Source organism: Hipposideros armiger, unplaced genomic scaffold (assembly GCF_001890085.2).
Source record: "Hipposideros armiger isolate ML-2016 unplaced genomic scaffold, ASM189008v1 scaffold_145, whole genome shotgun sequence".
In the NCBI taxonomy this organism is placed as follows: Eukaryota; Metazoa; Chordata; class Mammalia; order Chiroptera; family Hipposideridae; genus Hipposideros; species Hipposideros armiger.
In genome coordinates this window covers 253,388-266,486 of record NW_017731495.1, presented here as the reverse complement: position 1 = coordinate 266,486, position 13,099 = coordinate 253,388, and the positions used below count along the sequence as shown (strand labels likewise).

The window sequence follows — 13,099 nt, the reverse complement described above, 5'->3', positions numbered from 1 at the left end:
AAAAAAAAAAAAAAAAAGTACATATTGCAATATTTTAAAGTTTAAATGATGAGACAGAAATTTATTTTTAAAATAGCAGTTGAAAATGTGAAGCAAAATATAGCATATTCTTATTTATTTTAGTCCATATATCCCTACTAATAAAGCATGTATGAGGTGTCTACATTACAAATGCTTTTCATAACATATGTTGATTTTTGTTCTATTGCCAATGCAGTATTCAATTCTTAAAATTTGGAAAATACACAATACATAAAAATTTAAAACTTAATAACAACTGTCAATATCTTGATATATTTCCTTCAAGTCACCTGCCCATCTGGTTAGCTATTTATCTTTACCTTTATCTATATAAAATTAGAATAACACTGAACGTATTTTATAACTTGCTTTTTTATTAGTATCAAGACTCATGAGATATTCAATTTACATTTTATATTTTAAAAAACCAAAGGTCTTTTAAATAGATGTACTCCCTTGAAAGAGTGAAGTACATGCCAAGTTGAGTCATGAGGACAAATGTCAGTGTGATCTGCCGCAGCTGCTCGCTTCCCTGGGAAGGAAGGGGCCGGTTAGGAGGACAGCAGCTCGCAAACCCCTCCGCGCTCCGCAAAGTCAGTAGTGGGAAAAGAACAAAGGCCTTTCCAATGCAACTAACACAGATGTGCCCAAAGGCAAACTGTCAGAAACAGTTAAGATGACAGCTACTCACAGTTCATTATTTCCTTCTCACAGGTCACTGGGTGACAAGCTGGGTCAGGGTGCTTTGTCGGCTGTCCCAGGCCTTCCCCACCCCCTGTTCAATCTAAATAAGGGTAAAGGGCTTCACTGGATAAACTAATGTAAACAAACACATTCCTGACACTTAAAGATGACGGAATATGACATTTACTTTATTTTGGACCAAACTTAGAATTAAATGTACACACAACTTACTTTATCCAAGCAAGAAGAGAACCACATTTCTATCTCACTGACAGAGAAAGCAGAAACATTTTAAGTGGGGCTAAAGTAAACAAAAAAATATAACCTATTATGAACTCATAAGGACCTACATTAAGGACCTTATGCAGGAGGAAATCTTCCTTTTTCTTCAATGGGAAAAAGAAGTTTCCACGTTACAAAAAGAAAAAAAAAAAAAGATCAACAATCAGATTGCTTTCCACAAGTGTTTCAAATGTAAATTAAGTGAACTGTAGATGAGGCAGCCTGGTTTATGATGACTGTTATAGTTTTTTTAAGGATATAATTCAAAACAACACAAATCAAAATGGCAATAGTCTAATCAAATCTTTTATGATGTAAAACACATAAAATTTTAGTAATAACAATATGGCTACTCAATATGATTACATCCTGTTACAAAATCAATAGAATAAAAACTACTAGGAATGAGGAAGGAAACAGTGCTTAAGAGCATGGGCTGTAGATCTAAATGGTTGTAGGCTCAAATCCCACCTTCCCCACTAACCAACCGTACAACTGAGCACATTACAAAACCACTCTGAACCTCAGTTGCTCTATCTTTAGGGATTATAAGAGTATCTCTACCACCATATTATTATGACAATAACTAAATCAATTTGTCATGTTGTTATAAGAATAAGTATTTAGCAGTTGGCACACGGTAAATGTTCAAAAAATGACCGCTATTAGTTACCTGTCAACAAATTTAGTATATACAGAGCTGACCTGAATCACCATTCAAGGTGTGAAATAATTTGGTTAATCTTGACAAGTTATAGTCACATTTTTAGAAACAGGTTTTTAAAAAATCTCTATTCCCTTCAAGTGAAAGCCTCTATAAATCAGTAAATCGAGGTTATTGGATTTAACAGGAAATCAGGGGTTCACAGTCTCCCTTAACATTTTCGACTTCTTATTCAGTCTCCACTGAAAGCTGCACATATTGATATATCTTCTATGAATCCCTTTCCAAACTGTTCCACTTTATTTGAAGGTCTCTTTCCAAAATATCCAGTCAAATAATAGGCTGGACTTGAAAACCTAAAGATTTGGAATAATTGCTAAGACAAGAACATGAATGGTCAGGCAGAAATATATAGAGGCTAAGAATAACGCTTCGGGCTCAGAGAGGCCTGCCTTAAATTACCAGCTGGAAGGCCTTAGCAAGTAATAATCTCTGTGCCTCAATTTCCTTATCAGTAAAACAGAGCGTAAGACCTCTATTTTACATACCTCGGAGGTTATTGGGAAATAATGCACATAAAGCACTCAAGCAAATTCAGTATATGTTATTAATAATCAAATGTTATTCTTCATTTTTATGCATTACCTACCACTAACTACCAATCTCTCTCTGTCCCCAAATTTGGCTACTCGTGGTTCTCTCCGTCCTCGGCTACTTCTAAGGAATGACATATATTTATCTCTCTCTTTTTTTTCTTTTCAGTTATACATTCTTTACGTGGTTATTTGTTATTAATGTTTTCCCTGATGTTCTAAAATTCCATTTATTTTTCAAATTTCCACAACTCAGATCATTTCACATTATTCCTTTATTTTTTGCAGTGATTTTATTCTTTATTTTGTAAAATTATCATTGACAAAAACAAGAAAATATATATCTCTCTCTTGAAGGTGTGATAATATAATGAACTGATTTCCTTATATTTGGAAAGATAGTAAGCCTAACAAGACAACCTAAGATTCAAAGTAATCAATATGCCAATTTCAGTACCATGTTCTAATTTTGCCCAACAATTCCTTCCAAAATGGGAAGAAAGTAATTGCTCCAAGTACTTTTTCCTCAAAATAACTTTGTTAAGGAGCAGAAAGAGGGGAAGAGAAACTGAAATTACATCTATTGTGGTAAATTGTAGGAGTGGAGAGGAGAATGCAGATAAATCTCTGTGGATTTAAGAAAAATAAATAAAATTAAATTAAAAATTAAAAAAAGAGAGAAGGGTAGAGGAGTTGCTGTAGCCTGAGACAAATTATGGGGAATGCCTTGGGGTCCAGGGAAATTTCTTATGAAATAAAATCCCAAATATATTTACCAGTCAATTCCTATTGACTAAAAATCACAAATCTAAATACAACCCCATTAAAAACTCTTCTCTACCTCTACTTGTTTTCAGAACATTTTCACAACTATTACTTACTGTTTACTACACTTCTGGAAATTTAAAGACATCTCATTTAATTCTAACAACTCAGACAGGTAATTGTGGTATGTTAACTGACATTATTTGCTTTGTTTTGGGGGAAGGGAGTTAGCTTCACATTTCCTAATACTATAAGCCCTTCTCTCAAAGGTCCATCATCAGACTCTATTGCTTCAGGGAAATACAACAACAAAACACAAAAGACAAATCCCTAAACTACCCAGTGCCCTCCCTTAAACTTCAGAGACAATATCTCCAGGCTAGGGAAGGAGAAAGTCATAGAGAAGGAGGGGAATTATCACTGGGGTCCCCACTCGCTGACCCACCAGGGCCAGGGCTAGCACGAGACAAACACAGCAACACCCTATCGGTTTCAGAAGCCCAAGCGCTGAAGGAACCTGGGTCTCCTTGAGCAGAACCCAGGATAATGACAAGGCCCAGCATTCTCTCAGAAAAGGGAGAGTAGTGGCTACCCGGCAAGTCTGGAAAGATAGTCCCTCGATGGCCTCAGAAAACAGTGCCCCAGTGTTCCAAGTTCCAAGTTCCTGTTTTACATGAAACTGTCAAACACCACTCCCAAGAGACGTATATTCTAGTGGCCTGAATGGAGAGTGGCCTGGCTGTTGGGCTGCAGCCTTTGGTCACGTTGTGGAGCATCAGACAGTTGAGAGCCTTATGTATGATTAAAAAGCCAGTAGCAGGAATGAATACCTGGAACGTAAGTTTTCATACAGGACAACCCCCTGCTGTGGTACAGTCAGGTACTAAATTTGTTATTTTGTTTGTCCATGCCCTATCTTACTCAAAACAACAAAATCAAAGGATATGAGGTTTCAATAACAAATTAAAGAGACAGTACATTAAAGAGTCACTTTTGTGATCAGGGAAAAATCTTCCTCTCCTTTCAAGTTCTGAGTCAGAAATACATAATTTAAGAATATAAGATAGTTTTTAATTGAAATATAAGGTTATGTTGCACACAAACTTACACAATGTTATATATCAACTATATCTCAATAAAGCTGGCTGGAAATTTTTCTTAAAATAAGGAAACAGAAGTTGTCATTTTTTTGCTTCATGCAATTGACAGTTCTATCCACAGTTAGAATATTTAAATTTAGGAATTCTCTTGAACTTTAATGAGTATGGTAAGAATTATATTACTCTTTTTAAGAATATTTCAATCAGTAGTTAATTTCAAACAATTATATATTAAAATTGCAGTTTATAAAGTCATTTTGTGATTTATAACACCAAACCCCAACAAATAATAATAATAATAATGATAATAAACTTTAGATTTCTAATTAAAGAGGATCACAGAAATAATTTCCATTTTCCAACCAAGGATAATTTTTAACTGGTTAGCAAAATTGTTGATGTTAGTTTTATTCTAGTAATAGAAATAATGTCAATTTGTTAAATCATCTCTACTTAAGTCCATCTGTGGTACACTCATCCTCAGATCTAAATGCCATATTCTCTTCATGGAACATTAAAAGGATTTTTATGAGAGTAGCCTTCTTAAAGACCTCTTGGTATTTTCACAATTGTTGACATGCTCAGTACTGCCTTAGCCTAATTATGTTACTTCAAAGTATTTTAGTGAGATCCCAGGACAGCAACCCCTCCAAAGTATTCTTGTAAACAATACCATGCATCGATCTTTACTGAAATACACATAAATGTCACTTCTCTTGATCAAATGTGACCCAAAAGCTACTGTGCTTGAAAGCCAAAGGGCTCTTGAGATATTTCAATAATCATCAAGAAATCAATCTTACATGAAACTGAAGTAAAACATCGAATGTCATTGAGCAATAAAGCTCTCTTCTGTCAGCACCCTACCTCTGAGCAGAAGCCTTAAGATGTTTCTCATCCAGTTTCCTCAGCAGAGCCACTGTCAGCTGCCCTGTCTTTCCACGAGAACCTTCTGGCATTAAACGGGTGTCTGAAGGCTCTAGCAGTTGCTTCAGAACAGGGACACTGACACTTTTTTGCAGAACCTGATAAATAAAATATAGGAAGAATGTAGCTAATTTTCATTGAGTGGAAACATTATATATATATATATATATATATATATATATATATATATATATATATGCCCCAAATTTAACATTATGCTTTTGATGGTTCCTTCAGGCTTCTTGATCTAGCACATAAATCATTTGTACGTGGCCAGAACAAAAGAAAGCAGTCCTAAGAAAAGCTAGTGTATCACCATCTATTGACTAAAATAATGTTCATCTAAATATATGTCGATGTTTATATAAATATTAATGTGCACATCAATAGTATATCATGGGTATGATTTTAAACAGTCAGTAACATTAAGATGTGAATTTGGGTTTGCCTCCTGAAAACAAGTTGAATATTTTTTTCTTTTCAAAATACATTTTCGAGCTCTATTTCTGTCTTGCCTCTGGCTCCCTGCACTGACCTCTGCTGCTAAGCTGCTGCCATCTTCCTGATGAGCTGTGGTCCAGGTGCCATGGTGAATGCAGTGCTCTGTCTGGGTCATATCCACTTGTGCATTTAGCTCCTCTAAGTAGGTCAAAACAAACTGAGGATAAGCCTGTAGGATAGGGAAAAAGAAAAAAGAGTACCAGCCTTGTAAGCAACAGCCAAAAATCTATACAACTCGAATGACGGGAGGATAAATTAGATGAATAGTAAAAAGGTCTGGTTAATAAACTTTGCAATTTAGTATCCATTTCAGATCAAACTCAAGTCAAATAACTCTAATATTAAGTTTTCTAATTAGTTGTTTAATCTGATCAAGTTTAACTAGATTGCTAATCTTCACCCATAGATAAGATTAAAATATTAAAGTTGTGTTATATATTAATAATAGCTACCATTTATTGAGTTATTTCTACATAAAGGTATTATTATAAACACATTGTATACATGTAATGTGCAGTTGCTGTATTGTTTGGGAATATTCAGCTCTGCTCTAGAAGAAAACAAATGGGATGGATGAAATTCACGAGCTGCATTAAGCATGGATGAGTTAGTAACCTGAGAGGTGTCAGACAGAAAGTAAGTAGAGTATGTGTATATGAACATAGAAAGGGGTAGAAGGAAAAAATAAACATTTAATAATAGTCATGGTTTACTAAATAACAAAGTAACAAATATTTATGATACATGAAACACAGTAGCCACACAAAATTCATGAGATCTTTCATTGGCCACCTATGGCTGCCTCTCATTTTGGGTCCTCTGCTGGGTAAAATCCATAGCAGCCCAAAAGGCTAGCTAGAGAGCACAGCTACTAGCCAAGTGCACTTGACGCCCAGCTCACTCATGAGCCAGTGTGCGTCATGGCCTCAGGCACCTTTTGTCTACTAGGCCCTTTGCTCAGATTTCAACTCTAATCCTTGTAACCACATCGTCAGCAGGGAAGAGTGACGCAACACAGAGTATATGTTGGTATCGCAGAGATTCAGGTAACGTGGCCCTTCAACCCATTTGCCCCTTGAGTGTATTAACCTAGCTCATCTCTCTTCCAATACATCTTGTTTTGTGTTTTAAGTCAATTTAATAAATCATGATTTGAGCATTTTAATTTGGTCTGTGCACCTTTCTGTTCCATGAGCTCTAGGATAGCCTATCTAGGAGCATATCTGAAGGCAACCATTGGATCAAAGTAATGTCCCACATGACAGTATATTTCCATTTTAATCCTTGCAACAGCCCTTTGAAATAGGCTGTGTCCATTTTAAAGATGAGGAAACAGACACAAGGAAGTTGAGCGACTTGCTCAGGGTCATCCAGAAAGCCGAGATATGCTGACTCAAGTATGACAGAAACTTTTTGAAAGTGTAAAACTGAAGTTCTAACAAAAAATAGATGTTCAGTGAATAATTAAAGGGCACTAAGGTCCTCATATTGTTCTGGAAAAAGAAATACTGAATAACTTTGGTAGAAAATGTATAACTAAATATGCATGTTAAAAATGTAAGGGACTCCAGACCTTAAATGCAAATTACTAAGTGAAAGCCGACCTGAACAGGCTATATATTGTATGATGCCAACTATATGACATTCTGAAAAAGGCAAAACTGTGGACATAGTAAAAAAGATCAGTGGTGTCCAAGGGTTAGGATGGAGCAAGGGATGAATAGGTGGAGCACAGAGGATTTTTAGGGCAGTGAAACTATCTTGTATGAAACTATACTGGTGGAGACATGTTGTTACACATTTGTCCACATCTATAGAATGTACAACACCAGTAGGGAGCCCTCCTGTGAACTATGGACTTCGGGTGATGATGTGTCAGTGTAGGTTCATCGTGTGTAACAAATGCACCACTGTGGGGGGATGTTGACAGTGGGGGAGGTTGTGCCCGTGTGGGGACACGGGAGCTCAACTTTCTACTCAGCTTTGCTGTGAACTGAAAACTGCTCTAAAAAATAAAGCCTATTAAAAAATGTAAAGGAGGGCCGGCCGAGTGGCGTGTTGGTTAAGGGTTGGCTTGGGACGCCAGCTCTGAGTAGCAGGACCCCGGTTCAGATCCCACATGAGGGCCAGTGATGCTGCGCCCTCTACAGCTAAGATGGTGAACAACAGCTCGACCTGGAGCTGGGCTGCCATGAGTCACTGATGACGGTGTAGGCTGACGTGGGGTTGGCCAGCTGCTGGCATGAGCTGTTGTGAGCTGCCGTGAGCCACCATGAGCGGCCGTCCAATGCCCGGGGAGCCTCATCCGGGAAGAGCGCAATGATAATACCAACATGGGCCAGTGAAGCGAAGTCCTTCACAACTAGACTGAAGAACAAAAGGACAGCAACTTGTCTGTTCCCCTTCCCCAATTCCCCAATGCTGTTCCTCTCCCCCCAATTTCCCAATAAAATCTTTAAAAAATAAAAAATGTAAAGGACCTCACCAAAAGTAGAAGAGACAAAAAAAATAGATAAATTATACTACATCAAAAATGAAAACTTTTGTGCTGCAGATAATGTCACCATAAAAATGAAAAGACAACTGACAAAACAGGAGAAAATATTTTCAAATCATGTGTCTGATAAGGGATGTGTATCCCAAATATATAAGGAACTCTTACAACTCAATAATAAAAAGAATAATAACTCAAAAATGAGCAAAGGGGCTAGCCGAGTGGCTCAGTTGGTTAAGAGTTAGCTTAAGAGCATGAGCTCTGAGCAACAGGGCTGCCTGTTCGATTCCCACATGGGCCAGTGACACTGCACCCAAGCTGAGCTTCAGCTGAGTTGCCAACAGGTGGCAGGATGGCTCAGCTGTTGAGAGCATGCACTCCTAACAACAACACTGCCTGTTCAGTGGTGGGCTACACCCACCCGCAACTAAGACTGAACATGACACCTTGAGCTGAACTGCCCATGGCCCAGTGGATAGAGTGTGTACTCTTAACAACAAGGCTGCTGATTCAACTCCCACATGGGATGGTGGCTATGCCCACCCGCAACTAAGCTTGTAACACAGCACCTTGAGCTTAGAGGCCGCGAGCTGCCGAAGGGCAGCCAGATGGCAACTGGCGCCCTCCACAGCTAAGACTGAAGAACAACAACTTGGCTGGTCCACCTCCCCAATTCCCCATAACTGTTTCCCCTCCCCCAATTCCCCAATTTAAAAAAAAATGACCAAAGGATCTGAGTAGAAGATATTTCTCCAAAAAAAAAAAAAAGGCATGCAAATGGCTAATAAACACATGAAAAGATGTTCAATATCACTAATCATTAGGGAACTACAAATCAAAATCTCAATGAGATACCACTTCACACCCACTAGAATGGCTGTAATCAAAACACAGAGAATGACAAGAGTTGATAAGGATGTGAAGACGTTGGAACCCTCATATGTTGATGGTAAGAATATAAAATAGTGTAACTACATTGGAAAACAGATTGGCCAGTCCTCAAAACGTTAAACATGGAGTTATCATATTACCCAGGAATTCCACTCATAGTTCTATATCAGTGAGAAATGAAAACATACACCCACTAACAAACTTCTATACAAATGTTCACAGCAGCATTATTCAGAATAGCCAAAATAGTGGAAACAAACAACATGTCCATTAACTGGCAAGCAAATAAAATGTGACATTTCCATACAATGGAATATTATTTGGCAATAAGAAGAAATAAATACTAATACATGGTACAACATAGATGAAATTGGACAAACGCTATGCTAAGTGGAAGAAATCAATTATGAAGGATCACATATTGTATGATTCCATTTATAGTAAATGTTCAGCATAGGCAAATCTATAGAGACAAACAAGGCTGGGGTGGAGGCAGAAAGAAAAGGGGAATATGTGTGAGGTACAAGGTATCTTTCAGGGAAAACAAAAATGTTCTAAAATTAGATTGTGGTGATGGATGCACAACCCTGTGAAGATACTGAAAAATACTACATGGTATTCTTCAAATGGGCAAACTGTCTGGACAGAAGCAGTGTAAGTGTGCGCAGAAGCAGATCTTGCGGCCTCGCCAGGCCTCAGCTGGTTGCAGCCCCCACCGACACCCTGACTGCAGCCTCACCAGAAACTCTTGAGTTAGAACCACCCAGCTCAACCACTCTCAGATTCCTAGCCCACAGAAACAGTGAGATAATAAACGTTTGTTGTTTGAAGTTACTATGTTTTGGGGGTAATTTGTTACACAGCAATAAATAATTAACACAAATAAAATACAAATACTGAAAAAGGAAATGAGTATGTCTGTTTTCTCACCATCTTCATCAACATTGATTCATTCCCAATTTTACATCCCCCTATTTAATAGGGAGAAAAGACCATCTCAATGCTATCTCCTTGGTTTACATTTATTTAAATTTTAGTGAGGCTGAACTTTTTTATTTGGTTTGGCGCTTTTAATTTTTCTTCTGTCATGTATTTCCTTTTCATGTCCTATGTCTATTGTTCTATTGAAGTGTTGATCCTTTTTTATTGCTGTATCAGGCTTATTGTATATTATGAGTATTTTTTATCCCATTTTGTGACATTTATATTGCACAGATTTTCCCTATTTCCTTTCTTACTTTTGCTTATGCTATTTTAGATTTAGAAGTTTTTAAAAATTTTTTTATACACTCAATGCCATTAAGTCTTTTCTTTTATGGCTTCTATCTTTACTTGCAAGTTCATGAAAACATCTACTCACTACTACTGTGGGTTAGAAGCTTTCATCCATGATTTCTTCTAGATATTCTGTGATTCCATGTTTAAGTTTAAATCTTAATTTAGCTGAAACTCATGGTTTGTATAAAGGAAGTAATCTATCTTTTTGCAAACAAATAGAGGGATGGTTAACTTTAAAAACAAGCAAACAAGCAAAAAAAATCAAAGTAAAATCAATAACAAAATGCAATACTGTATTTAAATTTGTTCATTATTATTATCATTAATAGCTATAAATTATCAATTAGTTAGAATTCATATGCCAGAATCTATCAATAGACCAGAATCTGTGCCAAATACTCAAAATGCTAGTATTAACAACATCTCCATTTTGCAGACATAGAATGTGAAGCCTGGGAAGGCTAAATGACTTGCTTAAGGCCACACAGCTAATAAGTGGTGGGGCCAAGATTAGTTATTAATATCCTAAAGCAGTAAATCTGTCTTTTTTAATGAATAGAACGAGCTCCATTTATGATGCAGCTGCAAATAATTATCAAATTATCCTCCATTTTAGCCTTAACTAGATGGATATAGTTTGGGATATGACTAAATTTAGATCTAATTAAAATTTCTAAACCTTCATGAGAATGAAATGCCTCATTAAAAGATAGTTTTGCTTTGTGAATCTAGAATAACTAATTTCAAAAATCAGCAATTGCGTCTGAGAATGTCACATTAAAATTTTAAGAATCAAAATTTTCAAAAAGAAAAAACATGTGTGAAACACAAAAGTATGTATTGTTTGCTTGCTATTGATACTACTGCAAGGAATAATTAGAAAATTATAAATTGTGAGATAAGGAGAGGTACAAAGGACATCAGAGTAGAAGTACCTGAATTTTGGGAGAGGAAAGAAGAAAATATACTTAAACCTAGGTCGTGCTCTTCTATGTCTGTGGGTGGGAAGGGTGATATTTATATAAAACAGAATTATGTTCTCTGGTAATAGGAACCAGCGCTGTTCAAATAATGTCTCAGAATGAAGTCCTCTTGTGCAGGTACAGGCCAAAGAGCTGGAGGGATATTTTGGTTCAGTCTCAAAATTCTACTTGTTATTTTTACCAAGATGCATAAGCTTTAGTCTTTCTGTGATTCCCTTCCCACCAACCTAGTGCCTCACTCTGATTCACAAACTCAGTGGAGTTAGAAATAGGATAAAGGGAAAGGTGGGGTGAATCTCAGAATGAAGTTAGAAAAATGTAATTTTTAAAATGTTTTGACATTTGAAGGCTATGTCAAATTTCCTGCTTAAGAATAGAACTAAAAGTGTATAGTTCTAGATGAGTTAGTGAATGGAGCTGGAATTTTAGCCAGTGTGCCAGCAAAAACTACTAAGGAAAATGCTATTATGTTAATTTTAAAATGTACATTGCATCAAACTCTCTAAATTTCTAAAATGGTGCAGGTTGTCATGGAATAGCAGTATTTCTGTTTAAGATTGAACTAGGGGGGGAATTACTGGGCTGAATAGACATGTTCACCTTCAGTAGAGACTGCTAGTTCTCCAAAGTGCCAATTTATTCATTTTAATGAATAAGAAAACTAATATGGATACTGAAAAGACATCTGTACTCCCATGTTTATTATAGCATTATTCACAATAGCCAAGATATGGAAACAATCTAAGTACCTAAGTGTCCATAAATGGATAAATGGATAAAGAAGATGTGGTGTATATTTTATTTACATTTACCACACACACACACACACACACACACACACACACACACACACACACACATAAACACAATGGAATATTATTCAACCATGAGCAAGAAGGCCTGCCATTTTTGACAACTTAGATGGACCTTGAGGTCATTATGCTAAGTGAGGTAAATCAGACAGAGAAAGACAAATACTGCATGATATCACTGCTATATAGAATCTAAAAAAGCCAAACTCATAGAAACAGAGAATGGTGGTTACCAGGGGGGTAGGGGAATTGGGGAGATGTTATTTAAGGGTACAAACTTGCAACCAGTAGAAAAATAAGCTCTGGAGATCTAATGCACAGCATAGTGATTATAATAAACAATAATGTATCATAAAGTTCAAAGCCATTAAGAAAGTAGATCTTAATCTCACCACCAAGAAGAAATGATAATTATATGAGGTGACAGAGGTGTTATGCTATGGTGGTAATCATATTGCAATATATAAGTGTAACAAATCAATACAATGTACACCTTAAACTTATACAGTGTTATATGTCAATTGTATCTCAATAAAAAACAATAAATTAAATTTTAAAATAAAAGAAAGAAAACTGATGCCCTGAAATGTTGGGTTGTTTCTTAGTCATAGATGACAGAAAATTATTTTGGGCTTTGGACAACTTGTGTTTTAAAGTCAAACAAAACTTCAAAGGAAAGTAATGAGTTAAATTAAGTTAAATTTTAAACTTCTGGGCATGGAGTAAAATCATTTGTGCAGAAAAAGCACTTCTTGCTCACAACAATAGACAGTGCATTTTATACGAATCTGGGAACAGAAAAACTTAGGCATAAAAGCCGTGGCTTATAAAGTCCTTACTTTAGAATAAATGCAGCCGTCAGTTCCAAACACCCACTTCTGAGAATCATCTTCTTTATGTCTGTAATAAAAATGTAATTCAGACATTGACAACTTTTCTCCACACTGAACCGTTTTATATGTTTCAAATAAAAGAATCATTTCCCATATCGCCTGGCAGGAGGACTGCCCACACTCTACCAAGAATTCTACCACTCCACCATCACTGCTTCCTCAGTAGCTAAAGGCTTTCCTAAGACAATCAATTTATTTGGTACCCATAGTG

At 36.4% G+C, this 13,099-nt stretch overlaps 1 protein-coding gene across 1 annotated transcript in view; it reads right to left on the bottom strand.

Annotated features, from left to right (window-relative positions):
• Positions 1 to 13,099, bottom strand: part of DCDC1 (doublecortin domain containing 1) — a 392,688-nt gene that overhangs the window by 139,613 nt on the left and 239,976 nt on the right. Inside the window, exons 18-20 of the mRNA XM_019650696.1 lie at positions 12,835 to 12,895; positions 5,572 to 5,706; positions 4,977 to 5,134 (exon numbers count right to left, since the gene is read on the bottom strand). Coding sequence (XP_019506241.1) covers positions 4,977 to 5,134; positions 5,572 to 5,706; positions 12,835 to 12,895 — 354 coding nt within the window. The remainder of the gene's footprint in view (positions 1 to 4,976; positions 5,135 to 5,571; positions 5,707 to 12,834; positions 12,896 to 13,099) is intronic.